A 23,217-nucleotide genomic window follows, 5' to 3' on the forward strand; every position below is an offset into this window, starting at 1 on the left:
AGATATCACTATTGGGATCTTGTATCTCCACCGTTAGGTATATCAGACACTGAAAGCCTTCGTCCCGAATTTCTTTATTTCCACTTTCTGGCAGGAGCACGCATCAGATAGGCCCAATGACAGAAAAGGGTTTTCTTATTTTTAAATGTACAGTACACGCCATTAGGCTGATGTGGGTAGAGCCTTAAAGCTGCCTGATTTGAGATTGGAAGAAGCGAAAAGGAAAACCAGAAGACAGGTGATGCTTTGTATTTTCTTTAGTACTTACATACAGCAGGGAAAAATACAAGGAGTTGTCGGGAGAATACAGGGAGATTGACAGTGTTCTGTACATGACATATCTAAGTTGTTTACGATGTAAAATCCCTGCTGGTCTCACCAGAGACTCAGCAAGATAAACGTGTCGAGTAAAGTTTCTAACAGCAGCTCACATGATTCCAGAAATGTGCATTGTGGGCAATCTCTGCCAGAAAAGCTCAAGTCTTATACATATTTAAAAAGTACTGATAAAATAACACAATGACAGAAATAACTTAAAAGAAGTAAAAAAATTAAATAAAAGACGAATGAAAGACATCTTTTATCATTAAATGAAAAGAGCCTTTCTCCTAGACTATTTTTGTCTTAATTGGAAATGTTGCATTATATATGTACAAAAATAACCATTAATAAAATATCCAACTGGCTTAGGATACGTTATGGTAATTGCTCTGTCTAATGGTTTGCAGTTCTGGCATATACTGACCACAGGTTGTTAATGTTTGGTAAACTGGCTGCTTCTAGGAACTTAACTGACACTTTCTAGGCCCTGGAATCTCTTGAGCAGACCCCTATTAACTCCTATCCAAAACCCCTGTCCTAAAAACGAAGTACAGAATCACATTTTATTATTGTAAACCATCATTTCATTGTATTTTAGGTACATTTTAAGTTAGGTGGGTCCAATGACATGTGGGGAAAAAAGCCACCAGCCACAGACAGTATTTCTATACTGCTCAATTCCTAGATTTTCTTCCAAGATTCGTTTTCGCTAAAGCTGTTTTTTTCTTTTATTGTGAAGAACCTAGTCTACTTTTTAAAAAAAAAAACCTGGGGCCAACAAAGAAACAATCCCCTTCCCACCCTAATATTTAACACCCCAAACTTTTCCATTCTATCTGCAACGGCCACAACACACATCTTTGTTGTTTTTCCTAATGTGTGCATAACCCCAAACTTAACTAACGATGTCTAAGTATTGAACACGCCAACGTTCAGCCACAAGCCTGCCATCCAGACCCCCTGTCAACAATTTGTTTTTCTCTTTTGCTTGGTATTGCCACTCTCTTGGCACCAACGTGCACCACATACAGACACTGGAGCTGAGCAGAGCCTCTGTGCCTTCGGTTGATTCCCATAGATACAAGACCAGCTTCAGTCCAAGAAATCAACTCGGCTGGAGTTCCAAGCTAATGCAACATTGACTTTCACTGGGTACAAACCCCGGCAATGTAACGTCTGGCCATGTTCGTAAAAGGTTGGATTTGGGGTTGGATCTGGTCTCAGAGGGGAATTCTGGGGTTCTTCCTTTATCCTCCGCCAATGACTTGATTAGTGAATAAGTATTCTTGCATATGGGCACTTTCTACATTTTATCATTCCAAAGGTATTATTAAAACTGGGAGAACAGGACTGATGTAAAGAATGTTACACAGCCTGAATCCCTAGCAGAGAAGTGGTCCAGAATGACCTATCTTGGGCTTAATCGACTAAAAGAGGCAGATGTTTTCCACTTGCCTGTCAATGCATTTTTCTCCACTAAGTAAAGGGTATTTGTGATAGGCATATCCAATGTTTTTCTTGTCCCAGAATGGAAATTGTTTTCTATTATTCTTAAACGGAGACTGACATGGCCCTCATTGCACTTTGAAAAATGATTACTGTTGTTTGCATGTTTTTATCCACTAATTATCATGGTTATGGTTAAGTCCATTCTGAACATGGGACATTTACACTGCATATTTAAAGGATAACTTGGGAGTCTGCAGCTGATTTTGGACTGCAAGGGATCTTTATTGTGTATTTGAAGTACTCTGGGTCTGAAATGCCATGAGTTCATTAATGGCAGGATGAAAATGGCTTCCAAGCAGAAAGTTTATTAGTAGCGAAACTCTGCAGAGGAAAACCTCCAGTCACAGCAATGGGTATGTGAAACCTTGGCAGGTTTCTCCACACAGCACTACACTATCTCTCTTCAGAGTGGAGGAAGAGGGTCTTTTAGTATACACATATAAGGTGGCTGGAAGGCAGGTCTGAAGCTGCATGCTTGCAATGCATGATAACATACTTCCTTTATGTATTGTCTATGCATGATTAGATAATTATTACAATACAAACATTTACAAACTTGGAAACTTGCTGAATTATGCCTCAGAGCTCTCCTTCCATGCACAGAATTTTAGAAAAGATGCGTCCCATTCACAGATGGTGTCTCACTTCTTTTCTTTACAAGAAACCAATGGATTCCTTCCACCAGCTCAATAGAAAATGGCCAACAGTGGCATTCCATTGGTAGGTATGGCCTCCTTTGGTGTCTCGAACCCATACGGAAAGACAGAATTGTGTCAGGATTAACCAGCAGGGTTAATTCTGTAAGGCAATTTTATATTATAGCTTCTGCCAAGAGAGTCGTGCCACGATGAATGTTAATCAGGCCTGCTCTGAGGTTTTAGATTACAGTACCTTGGCTAAGAGTGAAAAAAGAGGCAAGGTTGAGAAATAGGGTAAAAATGTAAAGATGAGTGGAAATCTGAAAAGGGATATTGAACAATCAGTAATTCAGTTTGCATCCGTTGGTATGGATAGATCCCAAAACATTCTTTTGAAAGTTCTGACAAAGAATGAATTTACCTAGCTCCAGTTAAGCATAAACCATCCTTCCCAACATTCTCTGGATTTCTGACCTGCACATCAAAGGCCTCTTTATTACAGAAGGTACTTGTACTTATGATAAGCTATCAAACACAGGAGCAACCCCCCTACCCCATGACAACAGTCCTGCCTTTATTCAAGCTGAAGCATCCGCGCCCAGATTGGCACAGATGTGGTACAGCCTGTTATGATCCATTCATCTCAAGAACAGTGCTCACCGTTGTGTGTTTTTACATCTCTCCCCTCCGTCACGAAGGAAAGCCGCCACAAGCCTGTTTCACTAGGGTTTATTTCATTTTCTCTTTGGCTTTGTGTTTTTTCGCGGCCATCGAAAAGAGTGTTGGTGTACAGGAGGGAGCACTGTGCAAAGGAAATTAAAAAAGAGAATCACGACCTGTTTTTGCTGTTCATCTGTGAAAAGATATCTCCACTAAAGTGAGAAGAAAGAAAGAGAGAAGTTCTAAGAATGCGGCACAGCGAATGATCCCTAGGGTATTTCCTTTATCCTGCGCATGTAGTCATGCAGTTCTTCTGGATCTTGAAAGCCCATGTCCTGGCATACCCATTGGATGTCCTCCTCATCTGCAATGGGAATGGAGTTGTAGGGCATGTCCTCAGTGGGCAGGGTGGTGAAGGTGGTGAACTTGACCCTCTTGCGCTTGGAGGTGGGGGAATTGAGGGGCTCCTCACTGTGCTCCTTGGTGGAACCCCCTGAACTTCCATCCCCCCTGCCATGGACCTGGCTTTGCACACTGGTCTGGGAGCTTCCACTACTATGGTGGTCCCCGTGGCAGCATGTTTGTACCCCTTCGAGCGGGTTACTGGGGCTCTCAACCTGTTGTGGTGACAGATCGTTCTGGGCCCGCAGGGGCTGCCCGTTCCCCAGGAACACCCAGTGGTGGGAGTGGTCCATGTTGGCTTGGCCCTCGGGAGGGATGCGCTTGTGGCGGTACTTTAGGACAAAGACAATGCAGTTGATGAGGAAGACCAGGATGGCCAGGCAGAAGACCCCCAGGAGCGCATACATGCCAATTTCCAAGTCTGTCAGGCTGCGGGGGGCATGCACAAAGCCCCCCTCATCCTCATCTCCCTCAGTCGGCCCTTCCTGGTTGCTGGTGGGGAAGTTGGTGTAATCGATAGGGACACTGGCTGGCTGCACATTAGTGACCTCGTAGCTGCTCCCACCCACATTTGAATCATCACTTGGTCTTCTGGTAGTAAGAGTTTCCTCAGGCTCCATGCGGCCTGGCCCCTGACCCACCCGAGTGCCTACGTAGTCTTCTCCATCTTCGTCGGAGTCCTCCTCAGCCCCCAAGCGGACCTTGACGTAGACAGAAGTGGATGAGATCACACTTTTGCGCTTGGTTTTTTGGCAGGCTTCACAGATGGTCATCTCCACCCGGATGATCTCGCCATAGCCCTCTCCCTCGGCCACCACAACAGGCCAGCGCAGCTGTGGATCCTGGGATACTGTCACTACTTTGTCATCCAGAGAGGTGCCATTCAGATTGTAGTCTCTGGGGTCAAATAGGCTCAGTGGAACTGCTGTGCCATCACTGTAGTAAACCCAGATGGACAGGCTTGCTTCCTGGAAATACAAGAGACACACAAAGCATAGTTTAATCAGTGTGATCCAGAGTACAGTAACTGTGTCCTGTGTCTGTAACCTGAGAGGTCTTTCACTTGTTTTTGCAGGGTAACTCAAGCGATTGTGACAGATATTGTACCCAGAAGCACTCCACAATCTGTTATCTTTTTTTTCCTAATTTTCTATTGTGTACCAGTTCTTCAGCTCTTCGCCCATTTGTTACAACAGATATTAATGACTCATTATGACTTGGAACTGTGCCATCACTCAAACTTGCTGCCAACACTCCTTTGCTTAAATCCTGTCTGGATTTCCAGTACAGTACATGTCAAATGTCTCAAGGTCATTTCACGAAAAATCATTTCAAGTCAACAGTTTCACAGTTTCCTCATCTCTAGAGTGTCGCTTCATCACAGTTCGGGACCCTGTCATGCCACCCACAGCATGGTGCCCAGCAGAGAGAAACTTTTGAGAAGTTATACAGGTACCAAGGAGTAGCAGAAGGTGCAGCTGAGCGCACGTGTGACACGGTGCCTGTGTGGTCACATGACACTAGGTGCCTGGACAGAAGAAGACCAAGCCCGCATCTTCACTTTTATTGTCAACCTTACACTACTGCATGGGCATTATTTTAGACAATTCTTTAATGCATGATTTCTGTATGAAAACGTACCAGATCCCAAAAATGGTTAACATCAGAATTCTAAAGATGAATTTGAACAGTAAACATGAGATTCTGAAACACAGAAGGCTCACATTTATCAGACCACCTGTGTTACACATTTCCTTTAAAAGAGAAAGGCAATTTTTGTTTTTGCAAAAATTAATAACTGTCATCAAGAAAGAACATATTATGGTATGCAGAATGTGAGGATATTTTATAAAAAGTAACATTTATTTTGTTAAAATGAGTTTTCCAGCCATGACCTGTTATATTCCATTATCCTATTGCTGCAGCTCCATGGCCAGTGATTGGTCCTCAGCTGAGATCTTGAGATTGGTCTTCAGAGGTCTGGCTAGCTACAAATACCTAGGAGTTGACTAGGTTGACACGTGCACCATAAATAAATATATAACCTAAAGTAACTTTATGAGGGCTGCTTTTCCAATGAAGTTGCATGGAGGTTAAATAATAAATATGTGAAGCAGAAACAGTAGGTTAGACTGGCTAACAAACCATGATACCATAATAACATTAGAAAGGTTGCAACTGAGAGGATGCCGATCTTGAAATTTAACACATCATTCTTGTCTGCTTTCATTTGTATACCGAAGGAATCAAATAAGTGATTGAATAAACTGAGGGAAAAAATAGACTATTACTGCCAGCATCATGCAAGAAAAAAGGAATGAGGAAAACAAACTGCTCCGGAGCAGCCTTTTGCAAAGTAATAGGAAATAATTGTTTTAAATTGTTTGAGTACTCCTCAGAGGATAGAGCTCGCTGTGGGAAACGGTTACTTTTATAGCCCAGCCTCGTAGAGCACTTAGAACAATACATTACGGTAATTAAATTTAAAGGTGGCCGAGCGGCTGAAGGCGAGCAAAATTGGATTTTAATGCATAGGCTGATGAAACGGCTATGTTGCTATGCCTTCAAACACTTCACTCTGCAAAGCAGGGAAATCCGCCCCAAAACTGGTAAATACAGCAGTGTGAAAACTGATTAGACGTCCGCGGTTTGTCATTTATTGAACTTTGCACACACCTGTGCATGCAATTCATAAAGGGACAGGGTGTCCAGGTGGCTTTGTCATGAGTCTAACCCTTGACATGTATGAGTTAAAGTAGCCTGCTCTGCACATTTGTCGTAGGTGAGAGCAGGCCAGAGCACCCGAAGAAAAACCCACACAAGAAGAGGGAAAACTCCACCCAGAGTGGGGTCCAAGCCCAGAATCAAACCCAGGACTGCTTACCACAATGTTTCCTTGCTATACCCCTCCAACTTATTGCAAACGTACATTATACAAAATAAAATGAGACGTGTTACTGGGTACATTAACTTCCTGAAAATTATGTAATTATATAATGGACTCCAGCTCTTACACCTGTGGTTCGTCCTATTTATGAGGTTGAACAAGTGTCATAATTGACATTTCATCTTTCCAGGAGCTCTTTAAAAGTAACCTCCTTAGGAGCAGTGGTAGAGAAATGCATTATGTCAGCTATTGCCATTACCATGGTGATTACCAGTATTGGCTTTAAACTATTATTATTTTTTGCACATTTTGTTCTGCTTTTGTTTTTTTCCCAAGGAGACCTCAATTAATTAGTCTAAGAAAAACTGAAAACATAAAACCCCGTCTAAAATGTTAACATTGTTCTCTGAATCTGCATTCTCCCCCCCATAGATAAGAAGACAAGAAGACAAGATGGGGTGGAAGGCTAATCACGCTTGCCAGACATGAGAGTTTGCGGTGAGTACCTGTTTGGGAGCAGTCAGAGTCTGCACTCCGGTCACCTTGGCAACCATGGTGTGGCTGTTCCCGGGGCTGGGCTGCAGGGTGAGGGAGAGGCCTGCAATGGCATGGATTTGCAGGCCTGTGATGGACTCCTTGTCTTCCGTCACCGAGAAGGAGGCCTCCCCGAGAACGGCTTCCACAGCCAGTGGGGATTCCACCTGAAAACGCGGGAAGAAAAGAGGAAATGAAATGGCAACCCAGAACAGAGGTTTGCAGACTTCGACACTCCCATTCCAATCAAGTGCAAGGGTTGACTCCAAGTGAGGCTTCATTATTTGCAGTGACAGTGCACGGCAGGATCAATTAAATAATTAAGGGTGGTAGCTGATCGACATCATAAAGTTACATGATGGGCAGCAGTGTGGAGCTGTGGGCTCTGGATTTGGAACTGGAAAGTTGCAGGTTGAAATCCTTGAGGAAAGTATGGTATGTCACCTGAATCCGCACCCCAAAAATATTCAGCTGTATAAATGGGCGCAAATTAAAGTCATTTTGGATAAAAGCACCAAATAACGTGGTCATTATTAGTAGTAATGGCTTGATGGCTAATGCAGTGTGTTGACATTTCAAACTAAAAAGAAGCTCCACATAGCTGTGCTATAATGGCATATTATTTTTTGCGTTTCTTATCTCTTAAGAGCCACCTTTAGAAATTCAGCTGATAAAAAAGATTGGAAAGACAATAAATAATATTGAAATTGTATTACATGAGATAAATAATAATCAAAGCTATTATTATTTGTCTGCATGTAATTAACAACCAGCTTGTTGAATAATTGATTCTAATTGATACTGTCATTGTGCAAGAGCTGTCATTTGGTGAACAGAAAACACATCCGGGAGCACAGGTAAATAATAGTGCATTATGGGTACAGTTGCAGTACTTCCTACCGAGTCTTTTCACATCTGTGAGGCTTTTATAGTCAGTGACGGAGCAAGTAAAGGCCTCACCATCAGTTTTAGTGGCAAGCTGGCCTAAATGTTGACCCCTTGTTCACGCTATAATCAGATTATGAGGTCTACAAATGACATATTTAAAATAGTGATTTTTAAATCACAATTTTTTAAAAATACAACCTTTTAAAATGCTTAGATCCAAAAATTTTCAACCTGTTATCATTATTATTTCTCACTCCACTACAAAGGGACCACAAACGCAGGCAAAAACTCAAGTTGAAAATCCTCCCAATTATAGGCTGAGATCTTTGAAGTAGCTTAATATTGCGGTTTCAGACATGAAAAGCACAGCACCACAGGTAGGGAACCTTGCAGTTTCCCTGTGCTATGGTCATGAATTATTTCAAAATGATATAAAGGCAGGAGGTGTCTTTTTAAGAGAGTTTAAAAAAAATATCGCTACTGCTTTTTTTATCTCTCCTCCATCTGTGAGATCAAAAGGACAAGGATTATGGCCTTAGACACAAATTATTTGTTTCTGTAAATTATGGGAGATTTATTAATGCACAGTAAAGTAGGTAGCCTATTTCATTTTGGTTGGACTGCAATCCGTGTTCTACTCTGCACTCCCCCTAAATAAAAAAAAACTGCAGCATCTAGCAAAATCTTGATGTGCTTGTATGCCTTCCTGCCGATCTGGTGGGCAGTGCAAAGATCAGCTGTGTTTTTAAAGCACAGGAACGTGTCCAGTATACAATGTTTTATTTTATTTTCTCCCCAGGCACACCAAGCATACAGCTGGACTGAAAGAAGAAATTCTAAGTGACACTATTCAGGAAAGGAGTCATTCCACAGGAGATGCAGCAGTAGCATATTCTACAGTCAGTATTAAGAAAAAGAACAGTTAGCCTGTGGTTTGTAGTGTGATGTGTAGTGAGGCATTACTCAAGATATCTGTTCTTTCTATAAAGGAGCCCTTCAAAGATCACTTAGGGACTATACTGATATTTATGCATACATATCTTACCTGACAGTTTTAACTGTTTTAGTTGTCTAATAATTGTGTTCCAAAGTACCAGCATAAAGACTCACTGGCCCAGCCCAGTCATCAGTACAGCCTCCTCAGCCTTTAAACAAATGTCTTTTGGTGTACCTCAAATATACTGATTCAGACTGACTCTTGCTCAATGGGGCATCAGGCATACACAGTATACAATCCCTGTGAAAACAACACGGTCCACTAGTGCCACTAGAGTATTTGCAGGGAAAAAGACAAAGACGGAGTAAATTTGTTTTCAATTATGGAAAGGGATTTAAAGCTTCAATGGGAAAGGTTTGTGCAAGTTTATGGCTCTGCTTTTTCAAATAAAAGCAATTTCTAAGTTACAGTATACAATGATCAGTTTTGAAAGTAAAGATATTAACAGGCGGTCTGTAGGTTTTTGACACACATCCATGAAATCCCTACATAATCCATTGAGGATTTCACAAATTTCCCCAAACATTTAGGGATTTCATGAAATCCCTGGATTCATGTTATGCATTAGGGTCATGATATCTGAATAAATCAATGCAGTTTTCTCATCTAAACAGGATACAAACTTGCATCCTACAATTGAGCTGGGAAAAAATCCAAGTCATTGTGCTATTTTAATTCCCTTTATAGTACATGCAACAGCATCCTTTGTAATATTAAACAATTTGAGTATTAATGCATTATTATGAATTCATTGTTAATACAGTAATTATCCATCCATTTTCTAAACCACTTTATCCATTACAGGGTCATGACCCTAACCTGGTCACCAACAGGCACAAGGCAGGATACCCTGGACGGGACACCAGTCCTCTGCAGGGCACACGGACACACACAATCACACTGGAGTGTGTTTTTTACAAAAGCCAATTAACCTGCCAGTATGTCTTTGGACTGTGGGAGGAAACTGGAGCACCTGAAGAAAATAATACAAAATCCATGCAGACAGCACTCCAGGAACTGAACCCAGGGCCTCAGCACTGCAGAGCAGCAATACTAACAACTGTGCCACAGTGTCACCAGTTATCTAATTTAAAATGATATATAATCATATTTCTTATGATGATTCTTATATTTCATTAATTCAATAAAAATGCCTGGACTGCATTAGAATTTATATCATTTTAGCACTTTACCTTTCTTACATTTATGGAATATTGCTGTCCTTGTGTACAAACAATCCTTTTTTCTTTGTTAATCTACTGTATACCTAAGCCTCTACTTTCATACTACAAACAGAGCACGTTTCCAGTGGTCGACTGGAAGTTTATTTCATTAAAAAAATATATAAGAGCCATTGTTTGTTCAAATAATAACACTATAATTACTGCAGCATTAAGTGCAATTAAAAAGGTAACTAGCTATCTGCTTTTTGGTTTTTCTACAGTATATGCAGGAAAACCAATAAGAGAGCAACAGAAGGCCAAATTAGGGTGGTAAAATTGAGGAGAAGATTAATTGAAAAGAAAAATATTAAACCCTGATGATATTTAGATCGTGTGGAGATCCGATGCTTCTCAAATTCCCTTTTGTCAGCTAGCTCTCATTTCTTTTGTCGGCAAAGCTAATAATTATTTTCTTTTCCAGCATGCAGTGTGGATAAACGACAGTGAAAGGGAGATAAAGGCTCACTCTGGCTTTTAATTATTAATGATCTTAGTTGGTCCTCACTTTAATTAGCACAAAACTTTTTTTTTCCTGCATGTATACGCTTGCACACTGCAGTGAAGATTCAATTTACTTCCACTGATCATTTACATCATTCACGCTGTTCGTCAGTGTACACTATCTGACTACAAATCAAGACACGTCTTTGAAACAGGACAAACAAATGAATTCCAAATTGGCCTCAGTTTTTCTCCTCAAGCATGCTCATTCCTTGGAGATCTCTTCTGTAAATGTCAGTTTACTTCTAAGCATCTACATTAAATATACATCTTAAATATACTGTATCAATTGGTTAAATATACGCATTAATAATAAATATTAACGTCACATCAAGAGTTTGGACAGTACCCAGATAAGGGTAATAGAGATCTATGTCCAGAGTTTTTCTTGCCAGGAGTGTTTAAAGGGATAATATTTCATAGATGCTGTAATGCATTTACTCATAAGTAATCAATAAAAGTGGTCTGGCAAGCTATGCGATAGTTTCACCTTACACAGAATGGATAGACAAAGATTTTCCTTTTGCAATTGTGCAGATGCATTTAACCAATAAATACATCCAATCACTTCTTGTACACAAGGGGCCTGTTTTTTCAAGTGCTATTTTCATGGTGAATGCAGCAGATGGCCAGTTAACCCCAAGTGTTTTCAAATCTTCTGCATAAGAAGTGCAAAAAACATTGGCTCCTATCACATGTATATTTGAAAGAGTATTGAGGAATGTCAGGCTAATGCCACTGACCTTCAGGGTGGTAGTTCCAGGCTCCAGGCCTACCAGCACGCTCCTGTCCACCAAGTCAGCGACTCGTGGATCGGCCACCTTCAGAGAGTCCTGGACCAGGTCTGTGACATCCACCTGCCAGTCCGGTCCCAACATGGTGATGACTTGGTCAGTGCCCTCTGTGGAGGTGGTGTGGAACTGAGTGAGCACCCGCACCAGGGCATGCTGGTACTGGAGAGCACAGCCACGGTTGTACTTGCGCTCTTCCTCATCCTCATCTTCACTGTCCCTGGCAGTCCTGAGATTTAGAACATGGGAGACGTGCCGGTTTAAAATTTCATAACTTTCCACAGGGTAGATTTCAGCATTATGGGCTTTTCAACTGTTTGATTAATTGACCATTTCAACTTTAGTACTGCACTATCTAAAAGTATAACTGTACAATGGATGGAAAAGTCCAGTATCTGAGAACCCAGTAGAAACAAATCCAACCACATGTCTTGTGGTAAGGACATCCTGCAAATATCTAAGATACTGGAAACATCACCATTATTATTAACAATAACATTCTTACGTTATCACAAGTGTCACAAGAGTTAAATTCCTACCAACCCTATTTCATTATTTTCATTATTCCATCCTTAACATTTGCTGATGAATTGTTAGTTTTAGCTAGAATTTGCTTGTTTGAGCAGAGCTAGTTGTATAACTACAGTACGTGTACTGCAGAACCTGTAAATGAGGACATAAAGAACTGGGAGAGAAACAAAGAAAACATGACATGCATCACAAAATAAACTGAGGACAAGTGGAAAGTAATTTTGAAAGAGAAGAGGAGACTTAAGTTAAATGTACAATGACAACATCCTACTGAATTTATCTAAAATAAATCTATGCACAGTTAATATTAAGGTAGCGTGTTTTTTGTTTGTTTTTGTTCGTCATCCTGTCTGGAAGCAGAAATAAAGCTTAAGCATGCTGAGGATTTGATGAATACGTTTTAAGCATTCCAAACTGAGATGATTTGTTAAGACATGTGATGTATGAGTTGCCAAATGTAAACGAGCACATTGTCAACTTGGAAATTTTCTTGACAATCCCAGCCTTACCTTGCAAAGGATAATTAATAGATCTGCTGCTTTCTCCCTTGGTAGCAGTGAATGCAGCACCAAGGCCGTCAGTCAGTGACTTGACAAACCGTATCACGCCCGTTAATTCAGAGAACTGGCTTCAGTTCAAAGGATGTGACTCTTAAGTTTATAAAAGCTTAAGAGTAACACAGTTACATGTCTATCAGATGTGCATGTACAATAGAGTAACATTATATGCAAGAAAACTGGTAGGTCAAAATATTGGCATCAGAGACTAACGTAAAAAAATCAAAATATATATATAAATATTTCAGTTTCAGACAATAATTAGAACTATAAATTAATTGAGAGTTAAAATCATAACAACGCTATACAGTACATCATACTGGAATCCACTCTGTCCCTTACAGACCTTAGGCAGACACCCATCAGCTAGACAGATTTCAGGATCACATCTGGAAATTCTGCTAACTAATTTCTATTCAGTACATGTTTCAAATAAGGTGACAGAAGGTGTATTTTGACTAAGAGGGTGTTTGTGGAACGAATATCCACTCCACATCCATGTTGCTAATTCAAGAGGATTTTCGAAGGAATATCTTTCCAAGCATGTTGGATCAATATACTTCTGCCAGGATTACCAAGACAAATGGTATGAACAGCCTCCTAATCTTTATAATGTTCTTGTGCTTTTAATTAAGGGTAAAATAGGAGAACTTTTTAAAAATATAATTGTGCTTGTTGATTTTGTGTAAAGAACAGTGAATTCAATGGGTATTGATCGGAAAAGATAACCTTCACATTTCAAATCATCATAATAAATAAATTAAAAGGTTATTTTGGAAATGTAACCCTTTAATCCACCTAAAGATAATATTCAAAGAACATTATTGGGAAATTATGTATTTGCTCAGCCTTTTTATGTTATGAAAAACAAAATTATTTCTAATATATATACACTGAAATGCATTGCAAATGCAGCAAATACTTTTTCAATACTCATCTGTTATATTTTAATCTCTCTTAGAACAAAAGTGATTATAATGATGAATATCCACCCATATTAAGTAGTTTAGTTTTCAACTATATATCTCAGATCTTATCTAAACTAGAGGGCGTCCTGTATGGCAATATAATTTAGAAAAGGAGGTCTTAGGTACTGTAACTAACACAATAGTGTTCTTCGAACAAGCAACAGCAGTAAATGACAAACAGAACACATGATAAAATATATTTAGAATTTCTTTATCCTGTTCCGCACAAAAGATTAATTTTTCAAACTGCAGCTTGTGTGCAGTCAACAAAATGAGTGCATCTGAATTAAAAACTGATTAATGACTAGAAAAAGGACTACAGGTAAGATTGTGAGCTCACAATCGGTGGATGTAATAAGCAGAGTAACACAGGGATTTGTATGCAGATCACTCCCCTTCCTGATTTATATCGATGATCTGCTACAGTTAGTAAATTACTCAAGTTTGCAGATGATACCAAAATAGATGGATTAGAAACACTGTATAAGCTTAAAAATATATATATAAAAACAATTTAGACAGAATTAGGAACTAGGCAAACCTCTGCCAGCTAACATTTATTTTTTAAGTGCAGAACATGCAGGTAGAGATAGCAAAAATCATACTTTTTATTTAAAACCAAGACAAAAAGCAAATGCAGTATATACATATATACTGTAGTTTAAATTTGGCAATGTTACAGATGAATATTAAGATGAATATTAAGATCTAGTACTAGTAAGAACTTATATATAATAGTGTGGTGACAGAATTAATATTGCTGCTTTTGAATCTGGAACTGAAAGAAACGAGGGGATCTGATTCAAATAATAAAAAATCCTCAGACGCTGACAAAGTCAACCTAATGGACATCTTTAGAATAAGTGAAATGGAGACCAGAGGGTACAAATGGTAATGTGTTTCTCCATCTACTCAAAAACATAAAAGAGTGTGAGGTTTTCTGGACCCTAGCGGATGGATTTCACACTACTTTAGCTTATGCACAGCTGTCCAAGAATTCGTCAACTCTCTGGTGCTGTCAGGCTGTGTGAAAGCATGGAGAGAAAATTCACTTAAGGACCGGAAAAGCAAAATGAATGTAATACTACCCCAAAACTGTTATAGAAATCTGTTAGCTCATCTGTGTGCTGTAGTGATCACTGCCTCACAGTGATGGAACCTGGGTCACATTCCTGGGATGCTATCTGAGGGGGGTTTGTATGTTCTCCCTGTATTTGTGTGGGTTTCCGCCAGGTGCCATGGTTTCATCTCCCAGTTCAAAGACATACTCTAGTAGACTGGGAAAACTGGCCCTGGTGTGGTGGTTTACATGTTTGTCCTCGTCTGTACGTCTTCATATTGTGGGCTTTTTGTATCCAGTTTGTCAATAAGTGCAGCAATTATTTTTGATCGACAAGTGCTTGTGGACTGAACTGAAGGGTGTATCCTGAATTGTGCCCATTGCTTGCCAGGTTAGGCTCCAGCTCCCCCATCACCCTGTACTGGATGAAGTGGTGTAGAAAATGGATGGATGTTAGACCATGGACCACAAACCCAGTAACATGCAAGTGTTAATATTCAATGAAGTGTTTACCTGAATGTGTTTTATACAACTGTATTGCTAGTTAGTGCCAAAGCTTACTAATAATGATGCAGTTACAAGGGCTTTATGTTTAAATTGCTGAAAAAGACACCTTTCTGCTGAACTATTTGAAGGCATTATAAATAAAAATGTATATATTTGAAAATTTGCAATAGACTGTGATAATCTCATGAGGAACTCACTTAACACTTCTGATTGCTATAAAGATTCATATAGAATTTTCCTTGGACTAAATGAGATTAATCTAATACTTCACAGGCTCAGTGCAGAGGTAATATTAAATTGTGATTTCAGAGCCCTTGGGAAGAAATCATGTTACCAAAGTAAAAAAAGAAATTTCCATTACCTTTACTTTGTGTTTACATGAAAAGGAATATGTTGGAACACGGTAAAAATTAGAAATATGTATCGTTAAATTAGAAATACAGTATGTATTATTTATTCATGGCAGTAAGAAGGAGGTGGATGATTTCTGCACTGAAAACGCCTAAGTATATCCCACTTAATGTCAAAGATGTATTTCAGAAAAGCACAATATTGTATAACAGTTTTATAAATTATAGTGCTGCAAAGTAATATGAATAGACAATACTATACAGTAAACCATACTGTAAGAAGTGGTAGACTTTAAGTGCATCATCTGCTAAGCCCAACCAGACCTAGTGGCACAAAAACAAATCCCATGAGATAAAGGGGGATAAATATTTCATGATGTAAAAGCTAACCAACCCTGAGCAATCGGGCATACTGTACCAGTGTTCCAAAACAGGGTTACTATGAAGAGAAATAATGAATAAATAAATGACTCTGTACCCAGCCACCTACCCACCAATAAAATGCCCTTACTTTGTGAAATAACCTTTCACCATCTTATTCAGCTCAAAAAAACAAAGTGCTCACCTGCGGTCAGGAAGGATGGGTACTCTCCAGCCCTTGATGAGACTCAGCCTGGTGTCGGAGAGCTCCACCCGGAGGGGCAGTTTGGGCACCCACACGGTGAGCTCCAGGGGAGCACTCAGGTGCTCATAGCTGAAGACCACTCTGGCATTCATGGACCCTCGAGTCTCCTTCCCATTCACAAACACATAGTCGCAGTTCATGGACACCTGTCGGGGACAGAAAACAGGGAGGGGTGGTTTGAGCTGATTGTGTCTCTGAAGCCAAATTTACGAGACGGTCCTTTTTTTCTGCTGCAGGCAAACAGCTCTCAGAGCCTGAAACTGGAATGTTGGACATCCGACAACACCTGTGCATGAAGCAGACTACTGGCGACAGCTGACCGGACCCTGTTACTCCATTATTCTCTTCACATGAGTCATTGAAGATTAGAATGCATATTAGATTTTTGCAGAATAGTAATATTCTTATTTTTTATTTAAAATATATAACCTGGAGCTTTGAGGTAAGCTATAAGTCCAGCCTGTTTAATTTAGCAAGGACACATATTATATACAAGTCAGCCTGGAAACAAATTCTCATACTCTGTTCTTTTCACTAAATTATTTAGAGTAATAGGTAGCAGGTTTGGTGAGGGATAATATCGGTGATTTATCTGAAACTGCTGATATTACTAAACAACCTGCCTCTCCTGTAGGCTGAGGGGTTTGATCTGCAGGATTCTCCTTAAGGGCTGGAATTGCTGAGGAACTCAGAGTACATGTGCTGTAGTTCGCAAAGCTGATTCAGTCTTGTCCCCAGTAGATATGCTACGGTATATGACCATAATAATAGGAGATAGAGGGCAGCACCATGGTGCAGTCATTTGCATTGCTGCCTCTCCCTGGGTCACCATTGCTGGGATCTTGGGTTTAATTTCTGGGGTGCTATCCACTTAGATTTTGTATGCTCTTCCCTTGTACAGTACATGTAGGTTTCGGCGTGTCTGTTTTTGTGTCTGTCTGCTCTGCAATGGACTGGCGTTCCACCTGAGGTGTAATCTGCCTTGTGATTCCAGTGACGTCTATGACCCTGCATTGGATAGTCAGACAATGAATGGATAGGATATTGAAAAATGGCTATTTATTCGTTTATTTTTGCCAAATCTTGCTGGCCCACTGCAAAGAACCCACAGGGTTACTTCACCATCAGCAAAAGATAATCTAGTTGTTTCATTGCCAAACCCCAAATTAACAGACTCACTGTGTAGACATTTAACATGCACTACTGCTAGGCCAGCTTTCCTCCTTCTTTCTGACAGGCCTTGTGGGCTTTTGACAGTAGTATCCATATTAAGCCTATCCTAGCTCTCACAGCTGGTAATAAATTCAGATGGCTAATTGTGAGTCAAAGGCTGTTAAAGACTGAACTCAGTGCCTAGGAGGAGGTAATGGATGCAGCCTAGCATGCCTTCTGTGGGAGCTCTGTAGGCAAGCCTCTAATGCGTTCTGGCATCTTCACTGTGTCAGTAGATTGCCTGGGTGGGACATATACATTGTATCCTGTATATGCACACTGAGAAATAGAAAGGCCTCCTAACAGGAATCAGGCCCCCCTAAATGAACTCTGTTTAAGTGAGAAGGTGTGGTCTATTCAACCTAAGGCTATATCTGAATATTGTACATTTTTATTTTGATTACTTAAGACTAAGTCTGCTTCTCACCAGTTTTCTGCCTTCAGGGCTATGTCTTCCCACTGACTTTCCACAGTGGTATGTAGTTTTGGTCCGAATTACATCTCTGACTTAACTTAAAGACATCAGCTGAGGCCTACTGATGCCGACTCCTTTTTAATTGTGGTGATGAGGTGCACTAGCTGGGTGGATGGTCGTCTTCAGAATTTCAGCTTCTCCTTACCAGTGACATCAGGAATTATCCTGAAAATTCCATTTTGGAATGGAAATGAAAGTAATTGATCTCGAAGATCTCTAAGTGGCAGTAGCCTCTTCTCAAACCACTGTGCTCAGAAAGTTGAATTGACTCGGGCTGCTCTTCAGAAGAGGAATCAGAGACTCAGGTGGGAGAGCCATCTTCCCATTTTCACATTGGCAAACTCCCGCAGGGACAGCCAGTAAATATTCTCCCCTCTCTGTCCCTGTCTGACCACAATCCCAGATGTGCAGTCAAATAACCGCTGCACTGCACTGTTTTGCTACAGAAGACTACCTCCAAATGTGCTCCAGGACTGACTGTGGAACTTTCATGTTTATTCAAAGGCTTTTATATTTCCTTTTTCTTAGAACCTGAGATAACTCAGAAAAAAAAACACTGACACAAAATATGGTAACAGGGTGTCTTGACAATTCCACAAGCAATTTTACATCCCATTAAGAAAACCTGAAGATGGTCAAGTTAAAGTAAATCAAGATTTTTTTTTATCTGTCTTGTTTTAGTACCATTTTGTGAAGTAAACAAATGTAGAAAGAAATATAGGTCTGATTTAATACTGTATTCGTTCATCAGTTTCCCAAAGCCTGAGTAAAAGCACAGGGGACTGTTGATTAATAAGCTTCACTCCGATATCATTACTGAGATCAGTGTCCTATGTTAAGGGTTTCCTATATCACTTGTGTATAATCCATTTCCCCCTAGTGAATACTAGAGTTAGGATCCCTAAACTGCACAACTGACAATGTGGTGAATGAATCCTTAAACATAAACATGCACCCTCTTTTCAGTGTTTACATAAAGTATTCACCTAAGCTAAACTGGACAAATGACTGTCTTACAGTGGGAATTTTCCTATGTATGTAGTTGATAAATCAACTAAAAAGAATACAGGGCATACCTTTCAGTCTCAGTTAGGATACTGCATAAATCCCAAAAAGATAGAAAGTGACAAGTTAAAAAAAACACTTATGAAACTCTCAATCATGGTTTATATATGGGGTTGATTTTTTAAAATCATAAGCCAAATGTCACTTTTTTATTCTCAAGAGCATTTTATTGAGCTGTCAGTGCTCATGTACATCGGTGCTCAATGGACTCATTCAGCATCAGCTCTCAGGGTTCAATAACTGGTGCCACTGAACAAACTCAATCAATAGTTCCTCACTAATGCTTCTGCACTTACAGCAGGAGCTAGTTTAAATACAGCCTATGTGCTGAACTAATTCGCAGCTGGAGTGGAAGCAAATATTTTCGCTCTTTAGTACTGCTGTGAATTCTAGGCTTTTGGATACATCCTTTTAATCCTTCAACTCGTGGAAACACTTCCCTTTCCTACGGTCTCCAAAAGGACACTTTTAAAGAGTTTGTAATGGTAAATCATAGTGTTATCATAGTAGGTAGCTTTGCATCAAGAAAAATATGATAAGCAGAAAAGCATCCTGAAGAGAAGTGTAATGCACAAGAGAAGTCACTTTTATAATGTAGACTTTAGGGAGCAGAATACAACTTATGCAATTATTGAAATCGCTCCTCTGACACTGCGTACTGTACTGTATGTTGCAGGAGAGGAAGGAGTCTTCTTGTTAGTTTTCTTTCCAAGCACTGACCCATCAGTTTCCCTGATAGGTTAACCACAGTAAGCAGGTCATTTCAGGGCTGAACTCTGAACTCGTGCAAAGCTGCTCAATCAAACAGTAAGATTTAGTTAATTATACTGGATGTACTGTATTATAACTTTTCATCATAAAGTGTTTCACATAAAGGAGGGGATCCACTATATCCATCAGTGTAGCACTGTACCAAACCAGATGATGTGTCAGCAACACTACACAGCAGATCAGGAAGAGAAATGAGAATTTAATTGAATAATGGGAGAAAGTGTGAGTTAATCCAGATGAAATTAGGCCAGGACACCAGGGTTAACACCCCTACTCTTAAGAACAGTGAGATTTTTAATGACCAAGCGGACCAACACACAGAATTTTTCCTCATTTAATATGGCCGGTCTCCCATCCCAGTACTGACCAGGCACACTCTTGCTTGGTGTATTAAAATCTGATGAGATAGGGAAAAAGTTCATAATGCCAATATCAGTGGAAAGCAGGAGGCCTTTTTAAATAGGACTGTGCACAATGCCAAAGAAAAAAACTGGCCATTTTGTACAATAAGTAACTGCCATCATTGCAATATGCTTTTGCTCTTTTAAAAAAAGGTATTCCTGTAATCTTTTGTACATAGGATAGAAAAGAAATGTGAAGGGGTTAAATGTACAGTACACCCTGTCACGTGTCACATGATGCCACAGTAAAAATATCTGGCAGTAAAAACATTTAATTAGAAACTGTATGTGACTGCGTATTAATAGAAAAATAAAAGGACACTCAGGTGACAATTAGGCCACATGTAAAAAGCTGTCATTGTACTGTCATTAGAATAATACTGGCTAATCAGCAAACGCCAAAGCTTTTTGTACAGGACCCATCTGAGTTATTACAATGATGTGAACATGATGACCTTCTGTGTTTTTCAGCTGCAAGAATGAAAAAGCTTTGTTTGAAGATGATATCTGCCAAATTTCAATTGAACTGGTGCAGCATTTCATTACAGGATGAAATTCACAAGTCAGACTGACAGTCCCCAATTTATGTGACAAATTTAAATCCTTTTTTGTCCCACTGAACAACTAGTGCAAAGTTGTTAGGCTGCTTGGCTCTCCAAACATGTACAGTTTCCAAGGTGGGAATAAAAGGCTTAGGGTCACTATAGGCCTCCATCCTTGCAAGATGAATAAAGAGTTAGCCTGTACTCATGCTGTGAGTGGTTCTGATCTTTTATTTTTCTGGTTGTTGTTATTGCAGTTCAAACCCATTATCGATTTGACTACCAATTCAATAGCTGAGAAACAATTACCTCAAACATGTCACCTCAGGTGAGCCTCATTCCCTATCACAGTAATGCACCAGGCTTGTCAGATGTCTGTGTGATGTTATAAAGTATGCTTTGAAAGGAAGCAACATCCTAGAGAATCCACTTCCTTGTATTTATTGGGTTTTCAAGTGCAATATGAAAGATTTAATGCCTTATAGGCTTACAAACTGGGTTAGCTGTCTCTACTGCTGGAAGTAAATATTGTATTGTGATGCACTGTTCCTTCAGGGAGAACAAGAATAAATATTTAAAATATATCCTATAGGATTCTACAGTATCTTTCATATACTGTACTAGCTTTAGTTTAAGTACTAAAGGGATAACATTCATTGGATCCTAAAGGAGTTATTCATTCTTAAAAACAAATGATTTTAAGCCTCTATCTCTGAAATGTGGTTAAGACCATGGAAACACAGAGTTCAGAGTAGCTGTCCACTGTCCCATATACAATCTAATACAGACCTATAGCATCTTCTGTGTAGATTGAAATAAAGTAATATGCCATTTGAATCTTAACAAAATGCCTGGGTAAACAACTATTTTCAAGCTCCATAAAATGACTAAATATCTCAAGGGGTCTGAGTTAGCCAATTCTTCATAAACAAACCTGTGTAAATAAAATGTCTACTCCCTAGCTGTCTCTATTAAGATTTTAGGTAGGCTTAAGCAACCTAATTCTGAATAAAAAACAGGATGAATAAACATGAAGGAAGTTAACTATGAAAGTTTTAGAAGGTTGACAATAATTTCAGAACAATTTGAAAAGATACTGTACAGGTATCCTTCAAAATGCTGGGGCGATGTCTTCAGTGAATTAGGTGGGTTTACAACATCAGAATATATAACAAGCTACATCAGATGTGGGCGAATCTGTCACTTAAGGCAGAATGGCCAGGTACCTTGACAATGTCCTCGTTTGTGGACTTGCACTGGATGAGTGTGGATATATCCGTGACCACCCCGTTCATTTCTATAGAGAAGACCTTCACTGGAATGGCCACTGTCCGCCCGGTCAGCACGGCTGTGTTGATGATCTCAGTGTCCTGAGGAACAGGCAGGGGCACAAGAGAAAAAGAGCCATCATTAAAGAGAAAGACACCCTGATAAAATCAGACAAGTATCTATCCAACCCTGATGGCAAAAAAATCTATTAGTCTACATTAAATGGAATATTAAACACAGACCAGCATTTCATACTTATTTGTAGGTCAATGAGACAGACTATGCTGAATTTCAGTCTTGTTGAAAACATTAAATGGCATTTGGGAACTACAACATCATCATTAAGATCTTAGGCCTAAGTCATGGTAAATGACCATTTACTGTACAAACACTTGGTACATTGCTCTGTGTTAATGGAACTGTCTATTTGTACTGTATCAGTAAGTGCCATTTTTCATCATTTTGCATTCTGTAATGCTAGTGGTCTGGTGGTATTAAGTGGTATTAAAATAAAGCACGCACCACTTAATGGGTTACAAGGCCTGGTAATTCAACCATACAAGAAAGAAATTCTGAAACAAACCAAAAAAATCAGGTCTGTTGGCAGTTAACAAAATTCATTTTACCTACAAGTGACAGAAAGGCAGTGAACAGTGGGGGAATTGATAGAATTTCCAGTGTTTTAAGGAAGTGTAAAAACATCCATCACGCAAACACAGCAAACACAGAAAAAGGATGCAGAGAAGAACATAATGGTATACAAAGAAGCATCTGAGTACAGCAAGAGCCTTGAGTTCGGCGATTAAGAAGGATAAATTAAGAATAATTACAAGGGTGATTAAAAAAATCAGAAGCATCTTTCCATTTTGTGGTTTCCCGCTAACAGATACAGGTTACAGTGGAGAGAAAAACAGGCCTCCAAGGAAGGTGGGAGATTTACACTCTTAATTATGACAGAGCTGTGACTGATGCACCCAATTAAGACAGACACTAGTTCCGCATTTGTAAGGTGGCATTATATCAATTTAGCACATCAGTGGTAACCAAAGCCCTGGAGCACAGAAAAATTAAATAAACACTGTATCCTTTTCAGCCCGCTGGAAAAGAAATATATTGAACTTCCCTGCCGATGAAGGAATTATTTGTTTTTTTCTCTCACCAGACTGAAAATGTTATATTGCCGAAGACTACTTATGTTAAAGGAAGAGCATAACCACCAAACCATCTATAAACAAGATATGAAGATGCTGGAGACTAGAAATACATGATTAGTAATTACTGCTTATTCCACTACTGGGGGCTGGTTCATGGCATTTTAATTTTCCTCATTCACTTTTTCTCATATCTCAAGACAAAGTCAAGGGAATTTACTCAGAAGCATGAAAGAAAGCCATCATGTAAAAATGCCACAGGTCTGCTTTAATTACAGTTCTTTGATCATTTATCAGGCTGTGCTGATCAGGAACAGTGAAATGTGCTGCAGAGAGAGTCAGTGTGATCTGGTCTGATGCCATCAACCTGTGGTCTAGTCGT

The 23,217-nt window shown here is 39.6% G+C and overlaps 1 protein-coding gene across 1 annotated transcript in view; it reads right to left on the reverse strand.

The window, feature by feature from the left end:
- Positions 1-242: 242 nt before the first annotated feature.
- tmem132e (transmembrane protein 132E) overlaps positions 243-23,217 on the reverse strand; it is a 70,631-nt gene continuing 47,656 nt past the window's right edge. Inside the window, exons 5-9 of the mRNA XM_088907214.1 lie at positions 21,642-21,785; positions 15,890-16,095; positions 11,304-11,580; positions 6,924-7,118; positions 243-4,498 (exon numbers count right to left, since the gene is read on the reverse strand). Of these exons, the coding sequence (XP_088763340.1) occupies positions 3,398-4,498; positions 6,924-7,118; positions 11,304-11,580; positions 15,890-16,095; positions 21,642-21,785 (1,923 nt within the window). The 3' untranslated portion in view covers positions 243-3,397. The remainder of the gene's footprint in view (positions 4,499-6,923; positions 7,119-11,303; positions 11,581-15,889; positions 16,096-21,641; positions 21,786-23,217) is intronic.

Source organism: Atractosteus spatula, chromosome 27, assembly GCF_055471065.1.
Source record: "Atractosteus spatula isolate fAtrSpa1 chromosome 27, fAtrSpa1.hap1, whole genome shotgun sequence".
Lineage (NCBI taxonomy): Eukaryota > Metazoa > Chordata > Actinopteri > Semionotiformes > Lepisosteidae > Atractosteus > Atractosteus spatula.